The sequence below is a fragment of the Adiantum capillus-veneris genome, chromosome 3, assembly GCF_014529385.1.
Source record: "Adiantum capillus-veneris isolate H3 chromosome 3, ASM1452938v2, whole genome shotgun sequence".
NCBI classification, from domain to species: domain Eukaryota; kingdom Viridiplantae; phylum Streptophyta; class Polypodiopsida; order Polypodiales; family Pteridaceae; genus Adiantum; species Adiantum capillus-veneris.
In genome coordinates this window covers 160,120,801-160,144,117 of record NC_140933.1, presented here as the reverse complement: position 1 = coordinate 160,144,117, position 23,317 = coordinate 160,120,801, and the positions used below count along the sequence as shown (strand labels likewise).

The 23,317-nt window shown below is 45.0% G+C and overlaps 1 protein-coding gene across 2 annotated transcripts in view; it reads right to left on the bottom strand.

Moving 5' to 3' along the window:
* Positions 1-22,784, bottom strand: part of LOC147462067 (uncharacterized) — a 59,114-nt gene extending 36,330 nt beyond the window's left edge. The window contains exons 1-8 of one of the 2 annotated variants that reach the window (XM_086509515.1): positions 22,375-22,784; positions 21,864-22,098; positions 21,621-21,790; positions 21,374-21,516; positions 21,032-21,209; positions 20,364-20,940; positions 20,157-20,269; positions 19,798-20,038 (exon numbers count right to left, since the gene is read on the bottom strand). In XM_086509515.1, the coding sequence (XP_086365641.1) occupies positions 19,798-20,038; positions 20,157-20,269; positions 20,364-20,940; positions 21,032-21,209; positions 21,374-21,516; positions 21,621-21,790; positions 21,864-22,098; positions 22,375-22,565 (1,848 nt within the window). In that variant the 5' untranslated portion in view covers positions 22,566-22,784. Of the gene's footprint in view, positions 1-19,797; positions 20,039-20,156; positions 20,270-20,363; positions 20,941-21,031; positions 21,210-21,373; positions 21,517-21,620; positions 21,791-21,863; positions 22,110-22,374 lie in introns of both variants that reach the window. The other variant, XM_086509516.1, reaches the window with a different exon arrangement.
* Between the last annotated feature and the right edge of the window lie 533 nt (positions 22,785-23,317).

Here is a 23,317-nt window from a genome sequence, read left to right as displayed (position 1 = left end):
GATCACAGCCTTAATGGAAAGCTTGCCTTCTCCCTTGTCTCAAGGAGACAAGCAACGCGATGACTTGCTCTTGCGTATCTCTCTGTCCCCTTTGGCACATATGGTAATGCCGGCTACTCAGTTGACCATGTATAGTTCTGAGGGTTTATGCGCGTTTGCCAAGGCAAGGGCCTTCTGAACAGAAACCAGATTAGATGGTTGCTAATCCCCCACAGGTACGCGCAGTTCCATCGCGAAGGATTGCGAAATCGGAGAGTTTTCTCGCATGAAAACTCGTCCGTTACCAAGGGTAACTATTCCATTGCATGTGGGAGCACCTGAAACATGCGTAGGCGTGCCCGCTCCGCCCAAAACGATCCAAAACAGAGAATTACAGCCTGCTGTGTTTTTCTGCAAGTTTAGGGTTTCGTACCTAAACTGCAAGGAATCGCCAGGGGAGCCTCGAAAAGGCCTTGGGATGAGTGTATAGGGCTGTAGGCACCTAACAATGGCAAAACAAAAAATTACAGCATGCTGAAATTGACCTACATCTCACCGTAAAGCTTCCAGAATACGGTGAAAAGCGTCCTAGGTGTGTACTTTTGACCTACTGGGATATTGCGCCTTATGCTGCGAAATTGGGTCAAAAACTTGTGATTACAGCCATGGACAGGTCCACACAGCTTGGTGGGAGTTAGGTGAAAGTGATCGGATCGTTAATTTGCATTAAGAATAAAAAAATATTGAAAGGGGGGTCACTCTTTGGGGCCAACAGGTGTCAGCGTCTGCTTGGTAGCACTCTAGCTTCCAAGCCGTGTATTTGAAGTGTCAATTTCCATTACAGGTTTTTATTTGCAAAGTTTCTCTGTGTCCTAAAGTCTAAAATAGAGTTTCGGGTGAAAGCTGTCATGAGGACGTGGCAACTGCTAACCTTAGTTGTTGGTTTCTTTCCAATGATTTTTGTTTAATTTTTGAAACCCTCTTTTTGAAGTTGCAAATGGTCGTACATTGTATGGCCAATGTGAACGGTAGTTTCACCCGCTGACGAAAAGTTGGTCAGCAATGGAATTCGTATAGTAAGAGGGTGTCTAGGCTCAGTCAAGATCATGTAGGTCCCCCCGTCGCACTTAGCAAGTTGGTGGATACTAGGAAGTGAACTCAATAAAGGCATAAAGTCAAGGTGGGATCACCAACAGAATGTATCCGCCAGTTGGGCCACATTGCACTTTTGGATGCGGTCCCAACGAGGATAGATGGTCAAAAGACCAGTGGGAGCCCAACGGAAGCATCTCCTAAAAATTAGGGAACTGCTATTTTGGGCCGTGAAATGTGCTCGCGTCATTACCTTCGGTATGACCACGGGAACATTTTATTACTCTGCTACAAAGTCAACTGATGCACCAGTTGAGAGATTTTTAAGCAGGAAGCCCAATGCGGGGAAATTGCATGTATGAGTGCCAAGTGGCACTTTTTGGCCAATTTACCGAGTTTGGGAGAACAGAACTCGTAACTGACTTTTGGGAGCAGTTTTGGAGGCTGATAACGCTGATTTTCAGCCATTCTCTTCATTTTAGAGCTTCCCATGACTATGCCTAGGTCCAAGGAGCTCATTTTCAGCATTGGAAGGCATCAGATGCGTGTTTACAGGGCTATTTTTTTGCGTTTTCAGCGATACGCAGGTTTTGGCAACCATGGAAATCTTTCCCCTATTGCATCTATTTGTTCACAGATGCATTACAGGTCAAGTGCAGAAGAGGGGGCGCTCGATTTATGCGAGGAGGATGCTTCATTGAGAACCTGTCTCACAGGTTAAGAGCAATGGAGTGCTTTCTTTCCCTCTCATGTACAGTGTTGTGCTAGGAGTGATGCCCTGCATACTACACACTGCTCTCTCTCTCTCCTATGTGCAGTTATATGATGCCCCACAAGAGGGCTCTTCATTTGACTGATGTACAGTTGTGTGGGTTCATGCTTTTGTGCTGAGGCAAGAGCCTCCTTGAACAGGAACAAGGGTAGCTAACTGCTACTCCAAAGCAGGCACCGGTGAGGGTCATAACCTCACCGTACAGGTGCAAATTCAGCGTTGTGTATGCGCAGAAAATTGACTGTTTTTCAGCCATACGGACACTAGAACCATTGGGAATAGTGCCCAACTGGCAGAGGACAGTTAGGGGATTGTTTGGGGCTGAAAACAGGGCAAAAACCAGTAAATACAGCATGCTGAATTTACTGTTTTTGGGCAGGAATCAGAGGGTTTATGCCAGTGGAAGTGAGTTCCAGCAGGGGAATTGGTTTCGCGCAAGTTTTGGGGTTGTTATGTTGCCGAAATTTGGCCAAATCAAGTGGTATCTAGTTGGATACAGGTAAAGGATTCCCAGGACTCTACTTTGTAATTTACCCTCTCAAAGAATAAAGAAATACCGAAAGGGGCGCCAATTTTGGGGCCTACACGTTGTCGGCGTTTGCTCGGGGCATTCTAGCTTCCGAGCCGTGTGTGTGCATAAGTGTTAATTCCCGTTCGCAGATTCCCTTTGCAAAGTGCTCTGTGTGTATGTCAAAATCTAAAGAATTTCGGGTGAAAGCCAACGCCTACCGCCCCACCACGGGCCGGTTTCAAAAGCCAAAGTCTACCACCCTACAGGCCGGTTTCATTGACCCCAAACCTTGGCGCTCCTTTCGGTATTTCTTTATATTGCCTGAACTCGGTACAATACCCGTACTCGCACCTTGCACCTTCACCTTGAAGCATGCCAGAGAATGAGCCCTCAGCACATATTTAAAGGCCCTTGACCTATGAAAAGCAGTTACATGAAAAGCTTCGAACACAAAAGCTTCTAGTCCCACAAACTCGTACTAAAAAGCGTAAATCACGGAAATCCGTACAGGCGGCACAGTCATTGCAAAATGTGGAAATCCGTACAAGCTGCCACGTCAACAATCAGCGCAAAATTCGGAGCATCCGTACTGCTGCTACGTCATCAGCTGCTACGCAAAAGAGCCTGTGTGTGTGTGTGTGTGTGTGTGTGTGTGTGTGTGTGTGTGTGTGTGTGTGTGTGTGTGTGTGAGATGGTCCTCCTTCATTTAATCTCTTTAGGTCACTTGAGCCCATCGGACGGGGTCCCATAAGTTGGTGCGAATTTCTTTTGCTTCTTGTTCTTCTTCTGCTTCTGCTTCTTAGGGTTTAGGCCCGTCAGCCGTCATTTGCAGATTGGCTCCGTTCTTCGATGGCTTGACACGTCAACAGTGTGACATCCCCCATGCTTGAAAGAAAGTACGACATACCTGCAAAACAAATCAAGTTAGCTCAAAAATTTCTAAGGGACATTCCGAGGGACAATCAGTTTTCTCAATCCAGATTGGAGCTCTTGATATCCCGGGTCGTTGACTTCCCAGAAAAATCTCATCCAATAAGGAGACTCATTCCATATTGGAACTCTTGATATCTTGGGTCGTTGGCTTTCCAGAAAAATCTCATCCAATAAGGAGTATTCAGTGGTTGGCACATCACAATGCAACACAAATGCTCACATATATATATTACAATACACAACGGACAGCACCACTGAGCACTCCCCCAAGACAGACGGTCTCCAGTATAACGCTACTCATTGACTACCTCGTCACTCCCCCCGCAAATAACCTAAAAAGGTCCGGGCCATGAGCTCAAAGGATTGATACAACCAAACGCTCCCTAGACAGTGCCTGCGTCGCTTGGAGGCTCGAGCATACAACCAAACACTCCCCAAACATCCCGTCTGCGTCATTTGGAGATTTTTCAGCATACAACGAACCACACCTCACACATCCCGTCTGCGTCGTTCTGAGGTTTTCAAGCATACAACAAAACGCTTCCAAGACATCTTTTCTGCGTCGTTCCGAGATTCAAACAATACCAAAACAGCATTTCTCACTACTCCCCCCGTGAGTAAATCACCAAGCAATAAAACTAGTTTAAAACCAGAGTCAAACATTTCAAATCGGCACTAAGACAAGTTCAAAAAAAATACCATCCATTTCAAACAAATTCCAAACATCATCACCAGACAAGTTCTCAAACAAAACTCTTAAACTTAAAAAGCAATCTCGACATAAGACGAGCTTGAAAAGACGCTGGCTTTCCATCCTGAAACCTGCACAAAAATTAGATTCGATTTCTTCCATAACGTTGTAGCCGACCACAACATGGTCCATAAGCTCTTGAATATTCGAAACAAGCCTCGACGGATAGTGTTCCTGTGGCGGTAGTCCCAAGACATAACAATCACACTAGACCCCCAAGGTTATCAGCTAGAGAAGAAACACCTATTGCAAGATGTCAAGAAATTTCAAGTTATAATCTGCTAGGGTTTTTGTGCCAAGCATTTCACAAATACCACACTCTGCCAAAAGGTGTACTCCGAAGGAAGATGTCAAAAGGCATATAACTTTGGGCAAAAATTTTCTTGAAAGCTTGCCATGTAAGGTGCAGCGGAAGTGAATGTTGAACTTTGCTCAAGATGAGTGCTCCGAACTGTGCTCAAGGGTTCCTTTTACTTACGGAAGGGAGAGCCTTGCGTTCCTTTAGTGAGAGAGTGCAAATGATCACAAACAAAGTGGTAAACACTCTGAATGAAGGTGCTGAGACTGAGAGATAGATAGAGAAGAATATGACACTAGAATGTTGTCAAACCCTCCTCCAAGGGCCCCACTCTCTATGGCGAGAGAGGTCTATGCTATTGATTGCACAATCCTAGTACATGGTCTAAATGCAATGGACTAGCCGACCATGATGACGACGGCGAGACGGGCTGAAAACTAAAAACGCTAGGGGCTGAAATCTGCAAATCTTGTATCTGCTGAATTCTGGCTCTATGTAGGTGACGACGACGCGATGACAATGTGTTGAAATCGCAGATGCTGAAAATCTACGAATAGCGGGCTGAATCTGCAAACTTTGGCTGATCTGACCGTGCGGCGAGGATCTGCTGTCTGCAAGAAGGTGAGATCTGCGAGGTTTGGGACTTAATCTGCGGAGTCTAACTGCTCAAAACTGAAAACGCTAATGACTCGGCTGGTTCTATCGTCGGGAATCTGCAAAATGCTAGGTGATCTGCAAGTTGCAAAAACGCTAGGCTAATCTGTTGTGATCTGCTAACGCCAGGGCTGGTCTTGTGAAAAACGCCAGGGCTGATCTTGTGAAAAACGCTAGGCTTTGATCTGTTCTTGGTTGTAAACGCTAGGCCTCCTGCCTGTCTTGCTGAGAAGGTGCCTATGAGTTGGTGGGCTCCTACTGCCTCTTCTGCCACGAAGTGCTAGCGCTAGCTTTTCTTATATATTGACTTAGCCAGTTTGCCCTACCCAGTTTCCCAACAGCCACTTATTAATAATAAGTGAAAAATGGCTAAAATAGGGAAAATAGGTTCTATGCACTGTAAAATTCTCCTCATGGGTACTGTCTGTAATCTGATGATCATGCTGTGTGCAACCAGAGGAAATGCAACTACTCTATGTAACAAACTGCTGACGTGTCAACCTACTGAAGAACGGAGCTTGTCACAAAGTGATGACGTGGGGGACAACAAAAACCCTAATTTCTGCCAAAAACCCTAAAATTCCTGCAAACCCTAATTTCTGCCAAAAACCCTAATTTCCGGAAATCGCGGAGGCTTTTTTTTTATTAAAAAAATTTGGAAAATGATGAGCGACGCGAATTTTGCTTTCTTTGAGAAAAAGACTCTCTAAGAGAGAGAGAGAACTGATGCTTTTTATTTTAAAAGCTTTTGGGGCTCTGCTTTTGGGCATCCCTTGTAACCTTTAAATTAGTGGTGAGGGCCTCACTTCTCAGAGCATCTGGACGCAGAGTCTGAGAGTGAAACCCTAACCGCTCTCTTGTACTTTGATGATTGATTAATACAAAAAGAAATACCGAAAGGGGCGCCAGTCTTTGGGGCCAATATCTCTAGGCACGAAACTCCGCCGGGCCAGTGCAAATCTATTGTGATTTGTGAATTGTTTTGAAGTGGTTATTTGGTGCTGTCGCGGTTGATTCTTGACTTGGAGTGTCCAAGTTTGTTACAGTGGTATCAGAGCACGGCCGATTTCTCTTCTACGGGAAATCCGATCCCCGAATTTTTTTTCCGCGGCACCTATGGCTTTAGGCAATGATCAGTCGACTCCCTCTGCATCTAGAGATGCGGGCTGGGATCACAACGAAGATTCAGACAGAGAGTATGGCCCGCCTCGGCCTACTCAGGCAGAGCAAAGAGAGACGGAGCGTCGTCAATTGATTGGCGATGCAACAAAGATGATGCTCAATTTTGCCAAGGACCCAAAGATGGCAAAATATATGAACCATACCTCTTTGGAAGAGGTACAGACGGAGTGGCAGAGAACCACAACACCACTCCCGAAACCCACTCTCAAGAAACCTTTTGCCTCCAAGGAATATACGGAGAAGGAACTGGAGAACGTGGTGGATGCACGGATTGCTCAGCTTTTCGACGTGCAAAAGAAGGACAAAAAGCACGGCAAAAAGCAAAAGAAAGGCACTGACTTCCCAGGATATTTGGGTCGTTGGTCGACAGTTGACAAGGCAAAGAAACAGAAGAAGCGTGTTCGATTTGAAGGAGTACCCGATTCTTCTTCTTCTTCTTCTTCTGACAGTTCTTCTAGCTCTTCAGATTCAAGCGAAGAAGACAGAAAAGGTAAAAAGCGAAGCAAGAAACAAAGCTTTGGAAAGGGCAAGAAAAAGGCAAAGAAGGCTACATCTCGCCCAGAGACTGACAGTTCTACTGAGGACTCGTCTACAGACAGCTCAGATTCCGATGACGGAAAGTTTTATGCGAACAAGAAGAATTTTTACAAAGCCAACCAGTATGAATTTCTCGAAGATAAAAGCAAGAAAGTCCGAGAGTTTAAGGAAGGTGGCCACTCGATCAAGTTTGATACTTTTTCAGGATACTCAGATGCTTCGAAGGCTTTGTCTTTTATACAACAGTTTGACATCGCTTTCACGGGAGGACGCTATTCAGAGCACTCCAAGATTCGGAGAGCTGCCTCTTACTTTAAAGGGAATGCTCGTACTTAGTGGTCCACGCTTCTTTTAAACAAGACTGCGTCAGTTAAATGGCTGAAATTTAAGAGGCTTTTTATTTCTTCTTGGTTGACTCAAGAGTTTGAGCGAGATATACGAGCTGCTTGGAACCATCTTCGGATGACCAAGAAAGATACAATCAATGCTTATTGTGAAAGATTCTAGAGCTCTTTTCTACCCGCCTCTTCATTCAAGAAGATCTCGTTCAGAGAACAGATTGAGCGGTTTACCTTGGGTCTACCTACAGAGATCCGAGATCATTGCTTGGAACAGAAGTCAGCTTCTATTCAGGAGTTGATGAGTCATGCGACGCGGGGCTTTGCCATTCACTCTGGCAGTCTGACCTACCCCACAGATGAGGCTATGACACAACGAGCCGAACAGACTTCTAGGAATGAAAGTAGAAAGAAAAAAGAGCAACCAAGAGAAAAATGATGCACGACCCAAGCTTACTCCTGAGGAGAGAGCTCGCTTCATCAGAGAGGGGAAGTGCTTTGGATGCGAGGAACAGGGACATATCTCCGCGAAGTGCCCTAATAAGGCACAGAAAGAACAGAATGATAAAGACGACGACAGGCCTGAGTTCGAGAGCAGCTGAGCAATGTGGCAGAAAAGGCAGATAGAAAAGCAAAACTGGTACCACATGGCGTGGGACCTATACCGAATCTAATGAATGAAAGTACAAACTTTGCCGCTTTTGGGGCAAAGTGAAGGATCGGGAAGCTCTTTTGAAGGAGCAAAGGCCAACTTCTTTTCACTTGGAATTGGTGGCTCGATTTGGAATTACGCCCGACAGACTGACGCCATAGGCGCAGGTAGTTCGATTGGCACCCAGATGGGATGTTGCCATTACACCGAGCATTGGCAAACTTTGTTTGCAATGACAGGGGTGTTCAGGGCACGCGAGTGACGTTCTACTCGGGATCCCTTGGTACCACAAGAACTACGCCGTGGTTGACTACCGGGTCGAGAAAGCGACGGGCTTAGAGATTGTACTTGATGAACTTCAGTTTCTTACTCATTCTTTTGGAAGAGAACTGAACGATGGATAAAGGTTGAATATGTTTTGACCTGATCAAAAGAACGCCAAGATTTTTCTCCACACTCATGCCGATTGCTTTTCAGAGGGCCTGAAGATCAAACCATTGATCTGATACCTGGAAGCACGCCACCGAATCGGCCACCTTACCGTGTGAGCCGAGTACAGAATGAAAAGATTATGAACCCAGTGAAAGACCTCTTGGAAAAGGGTCTTGTCCAACCTAGTACTTCACCGTATTGCTCTCCAGTGTTGTTGGTTTTGAAGAAAGACGAATCTTGGAGAATGTGCATCGATTATAGCACTCTCAACGAAATCACCATCAAGAACAGATTTCCGATTCCTAGGATCGATGATATACTCGACAGGTTACAGGGATCCTCGTGCTTTAGCAGGATTGACTTGAAGAATGGATATCATCAGATCAGGATAGTGCCGGGAGACGTCTACAACATAGCTTTTCGGACGACTTTTGGGTTATTTGAGTTTTTGGTAAGCCTTTTGGCTTAACCAATGCTCCTGCGACATTTAACCGGATGATGGACAGGATTTTTCGAGAGTACAGGCTATTTGTGGCACGTTCTTTGACGATATCATTGTTTTCTCCAAGAATGAGGCAGAACACAGAGATCATCTGCTTCAAGTCTTTCAGGCATTACGAGATCACACGTTAGTGATTAATGCAAAGAAAAGTAAATTTTTCCTACCAAAGATACACTTTTTGGGACACATTGTGTCAGCAGCAGGAGTGCAAATGAAGACTATCCGTGATTGGCCCGATTTGAGGAATGTCCATGAAGTTAGAAGCTTCTTGGGACTGTGTTCGTACTACAGGAAGTTCATACGAAAGTTTGCAGAGGTTGCTTCCCCTTTGCATACCTTGACACAGAAAGGAGTACCTTTCTCGTAGGGACCCACAGAGGTGACTGCCTTTCAGACACTGAAAGAGAAATTGACTATGGGACCTATTTTGACTTGCCGGACTTGTAGAAGTCATTTGAAGTATATTGTGATGCTTGTGGTTGTAGTCTGGGTGCGGTCTTCATGCAAGAAGGCCATGTCATAGCTTACGAGAGCCGTTTGTTCTCTAGGCCGGAGATGACAGCACAGATCTATGAGAAAGAGCTTTTGGCGGTTATCCATGCTCTTACTCAGTGGCGGCATTACCTACTCGGAGCGGATTTTACTGTCTTTACAAACCATCAGAGTTTGCGCTATTTCTTGTCACAAAAGCAACTTTCGGAAAAGCAGATGCGGTGGGTGAACATCTTGTCACAGTTTCACTTCCAGATTGTCCATGTGCAGGGACAGAAGAATGTGGTGGCAGATACTTTGTCTCGGAAACCGTTGGTTCTGGCTATTTCCGCGATACATCATAGGAGCTTCGAGGATATGGTCGATCAATATGCCATAGATACAAATTTTGCAGATATTGTAACACAGATACGGGATGGGGAGACAGTAGCTGGATACTCCCTTCGGGAAGGCTACTTGATGAAAAAGACTATGTTGTGCGTTACGCAGCCGTTGAGGGAAAAGGTTATGACTAAATGCCACTGTCCACCTTTTACGGGTCACCGCGGCATTGCTACCACCATGAAAGGGGTAGAGAGATACTTCTTTGGGCCGAGACTCAAAAAGGATGTGGAAGAGTTTGTGCGCAATTGCTTGGTATGCCAGAAGGTCAAGTTTGACAGGCATAAGGCACAGGGATTGTTACAGCCTTTACCCATACCACCCACGCCTGGGAAAGTATTGCAATGGATTTCATTTTTGATCTCCCAAGAACACAGAAAGATCACAATGATTTTCCGATTACATGGCACGTCTGAGACGATTGTCTCCGACAGAGACCCCAGATTTATGAGTTTGTTTTGGAAGGCAATTTGGGAAAACATTGGCACGCAGTTGCAGTTCTCGTCATCGTTCCACTTGCAGACTGACGGGCAATTTGAGATTGCCAATTCAATGATTTTAGATTTATTGAAGTCTTGTATCTCGGATCAGAAGACTCAATGGGAAAAGAACTTACCTTTGGTGGAATTTGCCTACAATAACACGATACACTCTTCGACGGGGAAGACGCCATGTGAGATTGTTGAAAGTGCTGCGAAGGTTCCATCCTTCCTGAGCACGAAAGATTAGATATTTGAAGCGGATGAATATTCGCAAGATTTGGATACGGCTTTTGCCAAGGTTCGCGAGACTTTGCAGGAGTCTCAAGAACGATAGAATAAAGGCAGCGGATCGCCATCGTCGCGACTTGAAACTGAAGGAGGATGATTGGGTGCTCTTACTTTTGAGAAGGCACACCTAAGAAAGAAAAAGGGAAAGGAGAGGCTTTTTCCAAAGCATAGTATGTGATACTATGGACCTTTCCAGATCACTGACAAGATAAATGATGTCTCTTTCCGATTGGAACTGCCAGATACTTGGAGGATTCATAATGCATTGCATGTGAGTCTCTTGAACCCTGTTAAGGGTGATGTGCCTGATGATGGGGAGCCTGATGAGCAACCTACAGTGGAAGAAAACGAGGAGACCCTTATTCTTGAACAGATTTTGGCACATACGGATATGAAGAAAGGTAAAGTCCGAAGGCGGTTCTTTGTTAAATTCAAGAACTTTCCTGCATTTGATGCGAAGTGGATGGAGGAGGAGGACCTAGCAGATACTCCTCGGATTGTGAAACTTTACCTCGATGTTTTGGTTTAGCATAGTCTACTCCAAACGGAACCCAGAAACTCAGCTTGGCAGAAGATCTGGTGCAGTGGGATGCACAAGAGGGGAGTTACTCCGCTCCTTTGTCAACAGATGCCTCGATTTTGATACTAAAGTCACTGATGTCTCTTTGAGCTTCAGGGATACTGAGAGCTGACAGTATTCTGCTGGATGACTTTATGAAATGGAAATCCTGATAATGATACTAATTTGTTCTTGACTTCTTGTGAGTGCAGGAACTGATAGACGAAATGACTGCAGCATTTTGGTCTACTTGATCTCGAATAGACATGGTTGCAATAGGGGTTAGTCAATCGGACATCGATGAGGTCCCGATTGGACCTAGATGTGATTGCTAGCTACATTGCCGATAAATCATGGTCTAAGATCCGAATGAATGTTGAATGTCATGTGATGTCCTGTGATGTCTGGTGATGTCGTGTGATGTGACTGTCGATTTTGTACATGTGCTAGATGTGTGTTCCTAGTACGTAGGTACTAACAGTCAGTGTCTGCTAAGACGGTTTATGGCTTTTGTTGGTTTTGCAGGCGTAATCGCGGTCGATTACAATGCTTTTAAGAGGGGGGTATGTCACAAAGTGATGACGTGGCGGACAGCAGAAACCCTAATTTCTGCCAAAAACCCTAAAATTCCTGCAAACCCTAATTTCTGCCAGAAACTCTAATTTCCGGAAATCGCGCAGGCTTTTTTTTTTTTTTTTTTTTTTTTTTAAAGGAAACACTCTGAATGAAGGTGCTGAGACGGAGAGATAGATAGAGAAGAATATGACACTAGAATGTTGTCAAACCCTCCTCCAAGGGCCCCACTCTCTATGGCGAGAGAGGTCTATGCTATTGATTGCACAATCCTCGTACATGGTCTAAATGCAATGGACTAGCCGACGATGATGACGACGGCTAGACGGGCTGAAAACTAAAAACGCTAGGGGCTGAAATCTGCAAATCTTGTATCTGATGAATTCTGGCTCTATGTCAGTGACGACGATGCGATGACGATGTGTTGAAATCGCAGATGCTGAAAATCTACGAATAGCGGGCTGAAACTGCAAACTTTGGCTGATCTGACCGTGCGGCGAGGATCTGCTGTCTGCAAAAAGGTGAGATCTGCGAGGTTTGGGACTTAATCTGCGGAGTCTAACTGCTCAAAACTGAAAACGCTAATGACTCGGCTGGTTCTATCGTCGGGAATCTGCAAAATGCTAGGTGATCTGCAAGTTGCAAAAACGCTAGGCTAATCTGTTGTGATCTGCTAACGCCAGGGCTAGTCTTGTGAAAAACGCCAGGGCTGATCTTGTGAAAAACGCTAGGCTTTGATCTGTTGTTGGTTGGAAACGCTAGGCCTCCTGCCGGTCTTGCTGAGAAGGTGCCTGTGAGTTGGTGGGCTCCTACTGCCTCTTCTACCACAAAGTGCTAGCGCTAGCTTTTCTTATATATTGACTTAGCCAGTTTGCCCTACCCAGTTTCCCAACAGCCACTTATTAATAATAAGTGAAAAATGGCTAAAATAGGGAAAATAGGTTCTATGCACTGTAAAATTCTCCTCATGGGTACTGTCTGTAATCTGATGATCATGCTGTGTGCAACCAGAGGAAATGCAACTACTCTATGTAACAAACTGCTAACGTGTCAACCTACTGAAGAACGGAGCTTGTCACAAAGTGATGACGTGGCGGACAGCAAAAACCCTAATTTCTGCCAAAAACCCTAAAATTCCTGCAAACCCTAATTTCCGGAAATCGCAGAGGCTAAAAAATTGGAAAAAAATGAGCGACGCGAATTTTCCTTTTTTTTATAAAAAAAAGAGAAAAAGACTCTCTAAGAGAGAGAGAGAACTGATGCTTTTTATTTTAAAAGCTTTTGGGGCTCTGCTTTTGGGCGTCCCTTATAACCTTTAAATTAGTGGTGAGGGCCTCACTTCTCAGAGCATCTGAACGCAGAGTCTGAGAGTGAAACCCTAACCGCTCTCTTGTACTTTGATGATTGATTAATACAAAAAGAAATACCGAAAGGGGCACCAGTCTTTGGGGCCAATATCTCTAGGCACGGAACTCCGCCCGACCAGTGCAAATCTATTGTGATCTATGAATTGTTTTGAAGTGGTTATTTGGTGCTGTCGCGGTTGATTCTTGACTTGGAGTGTCCAAGTCTGTTACAGAGCTACCGGCCGAGGGGCCTAAACCCTAAGAAGAGCAAGTAATAAAAGAAGTCCTACCAACTTATCGGGACCTCGTCCGATGGGGCCCCAAGAAACATAAAGGATTAAAATAAAGCAGGACCCGCACACACACAAATACTGATGATGTGGCAGATTTTCAAAAATTACGCTGGCATGATGATGTGACAGGCTGTACGGATTTCCACGTTTTGCGTTGGTTGATGACGTGGCAACTGTACGGATTTTCGTGATTTACGTTGGCAGCTTTTTGACATTGCTTTTGCACCAATTGCTTTTGAGTTAAAAGGCTTTTCATAAAAAACTGCTTTTCAGGCCAAGGGCCTTTAAATATGAGGTTAGGGCTCATTTTGGTATGCTTCTTGGAGAAGGGGCAGAGTCTGGAGTACCGGCTTGTACTGTGTTGATGCAATATAAAGAAATACCGAAAGGGGCGCCAAGGTTTGGGGCCAATACTCTCTGGGGTGGAATTCTGTCACTCCGTGTCGCGTGTCGTCTCTCTCTCTCTCACTTATGTTTTTATTGAAGTGCTAAAAGTCTGTTCAATCTGTTCTTTTCTATTGGCACGTGGTGCTCGTCTTGTGACACTCTAAGTGTCTAGACATGCACGGTCTGCGAACAGACTCACAAAGGTGCCAGAACACTTCCTAAGCTAATTGAACCCTTGTCATGAAGTAGCTTATCCACATGCATACAGGGTTAGATGTGCACGTGACATCCCCTCCTTTTTAAAGTGAGGTACTAGTACCGAACTGTATGGCGTCGAGGGAGATCGCGAACAGCGTCTGGATGAATCCTGGGAAGGACTCTTCGCCGGCCCACTCCGATCTGTGGGTCGTGCAATACTTGAACTTCATAAAGGTCTGCAACGCTTGCTTCTTTGAATCGCGCCGAAAGCGACACAAAGTCATCTGTGACTACGTCAAATCTCCAACTTCGGCTATAGTCGTGGATCTACCTTCTTCAAGAATCTCCGAAGAGGAAAATTCTTGAAAGCACTTCCAACACAAAAACATGAACATACCCATTCCGTGTAAAGTGACTAGAAAAATTCTATTCTTCTTTAAAGACTGTGCAAGCAATGTAGATGAACAAAGAGACGGAGTGCCAAACCGTTAATCAAACACACGCAAAAATTGGAATCGAAACTTGTCTTTCTGATCTAAATCTATCGACTGTGGCAAATCACAATGGAAATGCTGATGCGTGATTCTCGATACTTCTTGTGCTCTTTCGGATACTCTGTCATGCTAAGGAAGAGACATGCAATGTGAATTCCTTGAATGCAAACATCTCATCTTTTCATGAGTAATCTGCATACATCCGTCCTCATTCATGAGTGAATCGTGTTCATTGTACAATATGGCATGCCTATGAAAAGGAAACACATAAAGACGGTGACTAAAATTCAGGAAACCGTCACGAATGAAACACTTAAACAATGCGTACTAACTAATCATGCGCATACACAATACTTCCTGTGGGGTTCCTTCGATCTCGACTCGAAAGCAAAGATCGGTTCTTCGTGATTGATCGAATCTGCAATGAGGTTTGCTTCACTAGAACAAGCATCAACTAAACCATCATCCTTGTGAACAATCACATCTTTATGCTGCAAATCATCATGCTTGTGAATAATCACATCTATATCATGCAAATCATGTGTGTCGTGCTTTGGAGAAGACAAGACTGAGAGAGTCTCCTTCTCCTGATTCTTTTCAAGCTTTATCTACACATTAGAAATGAGAGATGAAGAATGAACAACTTCCTCCCCATGAATGACAATGGGAGAGTCACTTTTGGCATTGAAAGTGAAAGTATTGGTTGCCCAATCAATGAGAGGGTTATGCTCACCAAACCATCGAATGCCTAAAAGCATATCACATCCTGAAAGAGGAGATACTATAAATTTCTGCGGAAGGACACTTGTTGAACCGTGAATAACACATCAAGGCACTCTCGTGTAATGAGAGAGTCCATACCGGGAGCGAAGCCAGACACCTCAAAAGGAGATGTCTTGCTAACCTCCAAGCGGGCTCTTTCGACAAGAGAGTCACTTATCACATCATGCATATTGCCTAGATCAAACAATATGACAAAACGCTGACCCTTCACATGACCATAACACTAAATGAGAGACTCGTCAATGGGAGGATCATGAGAAACTTGGGTCACACTCATGTTCTCATTTATGGCATTAACAGAGGATGTGGGTTCTGTGGGTTCTTTAGATTCGCTAAATTCAATCTTAGTTCTTTTTATGTGACCCTTGAGGTGACAATGATAACATTGACCTTCCTTAGAATAAATGCTTTGTTCTTCTGACGTGATGTATCCTCCTAAAATTCCTTGTGCTGCTTTTTTATATGGAGTGAGCTTAGGTTTAGCAATTGTGTTAGCTTTACCCTTAGATTCATTGTGTGAGTTCTTTTCCGACAGACTAGAAAGATTGGTTAGAAGAGTTACCGTTCTTACCCTTCTGCGGGTTCTGAGGAGTCTGAGAGGTACTTTGAGAAGTCTTGGTCTCCTTCTGCTTTCCCTTATTGTGCTTCATCTCCTGCACGAGAGCAATCGCTACCGCCTTGTTGAGATCTACGGGGTCGAGGACTTCGACATCAAACCTGATATAGTCATCCAACCCAAAAATGAAAGCCTCCTTGCGCTCATCATCCAATTTGCGTAATTGGGTGCCGAGCTGCAAAACACGATTAGAGAAAAAAATAACTCGCAAACCATTTTGCTTAAGACTATGCCAATCGTCTTTCAACCGTGCTAGGTACTATGGTGGCATAAACCACGCCTTGAGCTTGTCTTGGAAGTCAGCCAAATTGAAGAAAAGGGGCGCGCCTTCGTCGGCTTCCTCTAGATGTTTGGCCAACTGTGTCTCTTACCATGCATGGTACCAATTAATGGCAACACAGGCAAGGTACATGGCTACCGTCTTCTTAGTTGTTGCAAAATAAGCATTAAATTGATGCAACCAAGAATAAATAACACTAGCATCCATCTTACCGTCATCTTACTGAAAGTGATCTTCTCTATGACGGGGTTATTGGAGTTCGAGTCTCTGCTACTTGATGAACTACCAACATCTTTGACTGGCTCGGATTTCGAGGTGAGTACTTGTAGGACTAACTCTTGCATGCGTTGGTCTCTCTGTGCCTTATTCTCTAACTCCAAGGCCGCTTGTCTGTCTTCGACCGCCAAGCGCGCGCTCACGCTTCAAGGCTAACCGTCTTTCTTCGAGCTCGCGATCCAATTCTGCCTTTCTTTCTTCGGCCGCCAAGCACACTTGCTCGCGCTCACGCTCTAAGGATGCCGTTCTTTCTTCGCGTTCACGATCCAATTCTGTCTTTCTTTCTTCGTGCTCGTGCTCCAAGGCGGCGCGTTGCGCTTCTTGTTGTATCATCATGTCCATCATCGTCCAGACCAAAGCCTCCATAGGATTTGGTGCAATCCTTGGCGTAGATGGGGAGGGGGGAGGGTCGGAAAACCCTCCTGGTGGGAAAAATTCTTCTTTGCCACCTCCATGCTCATCACCTCCATACGAAGTATCCATTCCACTTCGGGTGATGACCATACACTGAAGTCTTGAGTTCTTGAGTTCACGAGGAACTTGGGTTCTTGTGGTTCTTGGGGTCTTGAGTTCTTCAGGGTCCTGAGTTCTTCAGGGTCTTGAGTTCTTGAGGTTCTTGAGGTTCTTAAGGTTCTTTCTTTAGCTTGCAATCTGTGTTAGAGAAGGATCTTCTCTTACCCGAGCTCTTCTCTTTCCTGCGGGCGCGCCCCTTGGCGGCCTTGCGCTCACACCAAGGTTGCTTTTTCCCACCTCACGTCGATTGGCCGGCCGCTAAGTGCACGGTCCACTCTCAATGAGTGAAAAGAGGAACAAGGGGAGGCTGGACAAGCCCTTCTTTCTTGGGTTTCCTGTCACTCTTCAAAAACACGATTAGGAATCGACACGCCCAAGTGGACTTGGGTTACAAAGCAAAAGAATTCTTGTGGATCTTTCCTTGAGTGATACAAAACAATCCCAAAGCTCTGATACCAATGTAAGGTTCAGCGGAAGTGAATGATGAACTTTGCTCAAGATGAGTGCTCCGAACTGTGCTCAAGGGTTCCTTTTACTTACGGAAGGGAGAGCCTTCCGTTCCTTTAGTAAGAGAGTGCAAATGATCACAAACAAAGTGGTAAACACTGTGAATGAAGGTGTTGAGACTGAGAAATAGATACAGAAGAATACGACACCAGAATGTTGTCAAACCCTCCTCCAAGGGCCCCACTCTCTATGGCGAGAGAGGTCTATGCTATTGATTGCACAATCCTCGTACAATGGTCTAAATGCAATGGACTGACTGACGATGTCGACAACGATGATGACGACGAGGAGACAGGCTCAAAACTAAAACGCTAGGGGCTGAAATCTGCAAATCTTGTATCTGCTGAATTCTGACTCTATGTCGATGACGACGGCGGTGACGACGACGCAATGACGATGTGCTGAAAATGCAGATACTGAAATCTGCGAATAGGGGGCTGAATCTGCAAACTCTGGCTGATCTGACCATGCGGCGAGGATCTGCTGTGGGAAGGTGAGATCTACGAGGTTTGGGACTTAGTTTGCAGAGTCTAACTTCTCAAAACTGAAAACGCTAATGACTGGGCTGGTTCTGTCGTCAGGAATCTGCAAAACGCTAGGTGATCTACAAGTTGCAAAAACGCTAGGCTGCTCTGCTGTGATCTGCTAAAGCCAGGGCTGGTCTGCAAACTGCAAAATGCCAGGGCTGATCTTGTGAAAAACGCTAGGCTTATCTTGTGATAAACGCTAGGCTTTGATTTGCTGTTGGCTGGAAACGCTAGGCCTCCTGCCGGTCTTGCTGAAAAGGTGCTTGTCAGTTGGTGGGCTCTTCTGCCACAAAGTGCTAGCGCTAGCTTTTCTTATATATTGACTTAGCCAGTTTGCCCTACCCAGTTTCCCAGCAAAGTCACTTATTAATAATAAGTGAAAAATGGCTAAAATAGGAAAAATAGATTCTATGCACTGTAAAATGCTCCTGATGGGTACTGACTGTAATCTGATGATCATGTTGTGTGCAACCAGAGGAAATGCAACTACTCTGAGTGTCTGGACATGCACGGTCTGCGAACACACTCACAAAGGTGCCAGAACACTTCCTAAGCTAACTGAACCCTTGTCATGAAGTAGCTTGTCCACATGCACATAGGGTTAGTTGTGCACGTGACATGCCAAGTCCTTGGAGTATGCAGCTTGGTAGCTATAGACATCCACCACTCCATGGCACTGCCTATGAGGAAAACAGCAGCTTGAAAAAAAAATCCATGATCCTTCTTTGCAAGTGATCTTTATGGCTTATGCCCTGTAAGACAGAGCGATGAAGACGGGAGCGCGTCCGATGCGCGATGAAGTAACAAGTCTTGGGTCGGGACACGAAGATTCTTTAGTAAACTTCCTTGTACACTTTGGAATCGCCATCTTGCTCTATCTGCTCTTTGGTAGGACCGGTATGCTTTCAAAAAAGCACATGCCTGAAGCTCCGATACCATTGTCACGAGGACGGGCACCACGTACCAACGAGATTGAAAAACTTTAAGCACTTCAAATAACAACTGAATTGAAAGAGATGCACGACACATGAGACGGGGAGTGGCAAAGGTCCACCCCAAGAGAACACTGGCCCCAAACCTTGCGCCCCTTTCGGTATTTCTTTATATTGCTTGAACTCAGTACAATGCCGGTACTTGCGCCCTACACCTTCACCCAAAAGCGTGCCAAAGAATGAGCCCTCTGAACATATTTGAAGGCCCTTGGCCTATGAAAAGCAATTACATGAAAAGCTTCAAACACAAAAGCTTCTGGTTCCAAAAACTGCCCAACGTAAATCACGGAAATCCGTACAAACAACACAGTCAATGCAAAATGCGGAAATCCGTACAAGTTGCCACGTCAACAGTCAGTGCAAAACTCAAAGCGTCCGTACTGCTGCCACATCATCAGCTGCCACGCAAAAGAGCCTCTGTGTGTGTGTGCTGGTCCTGCTTTATTTAATCCATCGGACGGGATCCCATAAGTTGCCCTCTCCACGAGAGAATCACACTGATTGGTTGGCTTTCTCATTGTTTGTTGTGGCTTGAAAGTTGAATCAGGATGTCCTTCCTAAGGTCCTGTGAACCTAGTACTGGTTGCTGATGGCAGGGATCAGTGGGTAGCAGGTATGCTGAACTTACCTCGCTTGCTGCACAGCGTTTGCCTGCCATTGTTGCTGCTTCTCCAGCTTTCCCTCGGTCTAGCCTCTACTTGTGACACCTTAGTAGTAGAGTTACTAGTTCTTAAGCTTTCATTGCTCTAATCGTTTGATGTTAAGCTGATTGTCCTTATTCTAATGTTTGATGGTGACTGTTCAAGAGATGTTATTATTAACACCCTCATTAAGCTTTAGCATAACTAAATTTCTGGAAGGAGGTCCCAATGTACTACATCCACCTTATACTTGGCTACACTGAATTTTGTCTCCATCTTCCCTCAGAGTAATCCAAACCTCATGGCTCTCCACCATGCAACAACAGGTCCCTTGCTCAAGTGGCATCCACTCTAACAGACCGATAGTGCCAGGAGTACAGATGGATAGAATAGACCGTTCCTTCTTTGAATCACAACAACCACAGATAATGAGAGCTAACATTCACACGGTTACTGATTTTTTAATCAGATGTTTTGCATGGTAAAAGTTACTAGAAACCTGGATAACACAACATAAACAGTTGAGTGTGGGTTACCTGAGGAGGCCTTGAAAACAAAATAGCACGAACTTTCAAAAGAGAGATGTTGCCCAATTGTAGATTATTTTCTAGGTCTGTCAGTGCTTGCTGTAGAGTCATTAGTTGTTCCACAGCATTTAATGTTGGAGGAGCTAAAACATTGAGATCCCCTTCATTGCTGCCTTGACCTAGCCGAAACCATAGCAAAGAGCCAGCAAAACACAGAAGGCAAACAGGGATAACATATCCAAGATAATTCCTACACAGACAAAAAATGCAGTGAGAAAAACCTGTAAAATTACATACCTGAAGCGAGAAAGTCATAAAACAAACTTTATGCTGATGTAACTTCCACTAAATCTTGACTGAGCACTTACTTCAACACAGCATATGAACATATCAAAAGGAATGTTGTTGTCTTCAATGGCTCATTCCAAGATTGTAGTCCTTTTATCAACTCCAAGGCATGAGTAAGAGGTAGCATAAGCTCCTGCATAAGTTCATTGAAGATTAAGATGAGGCTTACAATGAAAGCTAGCAGTAATGTTCATCGAAACACCATATGTGTGAAGTTCAAGGTAGACCTTCATAATAGCCAGATTTGTGTCAATGCCATCCACTTTCACTCCAGCAATTGTAGACTGTGCAAGTTCCACTCTCTTTGAACAGTTCCGAGATTGCAAAACAGCTTTCTGAATAGGATTGAGATCACCTATCAGAAATTCCCCCACAGGAATACCTGCATCTTGAACACTACCTTTTCTTGTAGAAGTAGGCGAGCTCAAAGTATTTATAGCAGCAGCTGCTGATCTCGCATACGAAGGGCTCCTTTGCAACATCCCATTGGCACTGTTTTTCCTACTGTCGAAAGTCCTTACAATAGCTTCCAGAATAAGGTCACCCCCAGGTAGATCCTCACAAGTCAAAAATGTGAGTAGTGACTCGCCTTTTAATGGAAGATTGTGAATGATTTCTCGTGTTGCTCGGAGACGTGCAATGCCTAGAACAGCTCTAGACAAGGCTTCGATTTTGTCCTCATCTTCCAGCCAATACTTACGTATGAGCTGGTGTGCATGGACGAGTTCACGAATAATTGCAAGCCAATAATCCCGACGAGAATGGCCTGTGAATTCTGGAAACTCAAAAATGAGCGGTTCAGGACTGCAAAAAGAGACACATATGAACCCAATAAACCCCCTGTAAAACAATCTGAAAGAAACTACACAGAATAAATTACACCATGGCAACTTACTTAGTACAAGATTTGCAGAGAATTGCCTTATCAAATAGTCGAGCACCCCAAGGGCCAGTCAGCTCAGGCCGCACAAGATGCCGTGAATCATCAGAGAAGTCAAATTTTTTGGGGTTATCGTAGGACCCCACTCCAATGGGCTCAAAGTACAAAGCATGATCAGTAAGAGTCAGTCGCCCTGCATAAAGATAATCAAGACTAGAGCTATAAAGCAAATAAACCTTTTGTGTCACATGTCAGTGAAGGTACACAGTGCAAAGTCAATAGTAACGTGCAAACACATAGATGGAAGAGTCCACAATATGGAGGAAAAAGTAAGCAGAAAGTGCTTGGGGCATGTACCAGGCCATGTAGAAACGCCAGCATGCTGAAGAACAGGCGGTGTCGTAACAGTGCCTTCAAGCTCTACTAAAGTCTCACCCTTCACCAGCTGAAACTTTGATAGGTGAGAGGATAAAGATTGGTTCTTCATAGACTTCATGATCCTGACATGAAATGCCAACATTTTTTCATCAATAAGTTAAGAGCAAACCAAAACTCATAGCAAGATGCTACAAAAAAGTTGCTCAAAAGAGGCATGCCCTCTCACTTATCCACTTCTGCTAAATACTTGTCATAGACCGTAAACTGTAGCCTCCCTTCAGTTGTGGCAGTTAAAACATCAAATTGGCTGTGAACTGTTACAGGATCCGCCACACCAGCAATGGCAGGTCCTAGTCTCACAAACGCTTGCTTTCCAACGGCCCTCTCAGAACCAACCTGCAACACATCCAGCTATTACACACACGAGAGCTTTTGCCTATGAAAGGTTTGCACTTCCACAGCTCCTCACCCTTATAATTGGCTTGTCAGCTACACCGGGGGCCTCCCATGCCAGCATCATCTCAAAGGTGAGCCGTCTAAAGTTCTTGTCAGACAAGTAGTCTGTCACTCTGGTTGAAACCCCCAGAGCTCTGAAACAGCAGTACTCCAGCAAATTTTGAGCATATTTGGATGGAACTCTCGGAGACTCAGAAACATGATCATCAAACTGGTGTTGCAGCTCTTCAACAGATGACAGTAAAATCCTGAAACACATCTGCTACATTCTTTTGGTGGGCGGGAGGAAGGGGGGGGGGGGGGGGGGGGGGGGGAGGGGGGGGGATTCTTGTGCTTTCAGCTCAACAAAACCAGCAGAGAGACACACCGAGAAAAGCATAGAGAATAGAGGGAAACATAATTTGGGTTTCAGGTGTTTCTTGAAATTTGCACGAGCTCTCTCTCTCTCTCTCTCTCTCTCTCTCTCTCTCACACACACACACACAAGCGCGCGCAATATATAGGCCGCGAGAGTGCCGAAATACCTTGCACAACGAGCAGCAACAACATTGGCTAGCGAGGAAAACTCGCGCACCCACTTTCTGGGGCGAGAAGAAGAACCCTCAACAGCTTCATCCTCAGCGTCCTCCACTTCCTCATCCTGCATGGCACTGAAGGAGCTGTCCTTCATTAGGAACCTCTCGACAAGGCTCGTACCTCTCAGTAAGCTACGCATTGCATGAGAGATTGTCTGTTCTTATAGTGAGGTTTACGTGAAGGTGAGAGGTGGAAAACTACAGGTTCTCAGAATTCCCTGATAGACGAGCAGCATTCCGAAGAATACGGCGGACCACGTTGTAAGATATATACGTAAGCACTGGGCTTTATCATCACGATACGGCGCAAGCTCAAACTCGAGTTCATGCATGATGGCGGGAGAGAGGAATATTTTCCTCAGAAAGATCCATCTAGCGAGCGAGAGAGAGATCTATCTCGCTATAGAGAGAGAGAGAGAGAGAGAGAGAGAGAGAGAGAGAGACATCGGGCAGAGCGAGTTGAAAGTGCACATCTCGAGGCATCGACTCGATTGACCCCCGCGGCCCCGCCTCCTCTCATCAACTAGGTTTTGAATCCTCGACCTGCCTGCTAAGAGGCCGACGACCTTTTTATCATGCCTATGAGTGTACCTTGGAGGGAACTGACTTCCACTGCTAGGGCTTCATTCAATACCCCATGGGAGATATTGCTAAAGAGGAGGCAAGTGTGCACACTGATGCAAGGTTGTTGATACATAAAGTATTAGCGTGAGAGCACCGACCATAAATGGTCGTGGATAGGCAAGATACCACCGCCACAAATAGGCCGATCACGGTAAGTCCACTATTACCATAATTCTCTCGCTTCCTTGTTTGTGGTCAAGCTATAACAATAGTAACAGAGCAAGATCACTTTTCAGGGAGGGAATAACTACTTCGTCTATACTATATA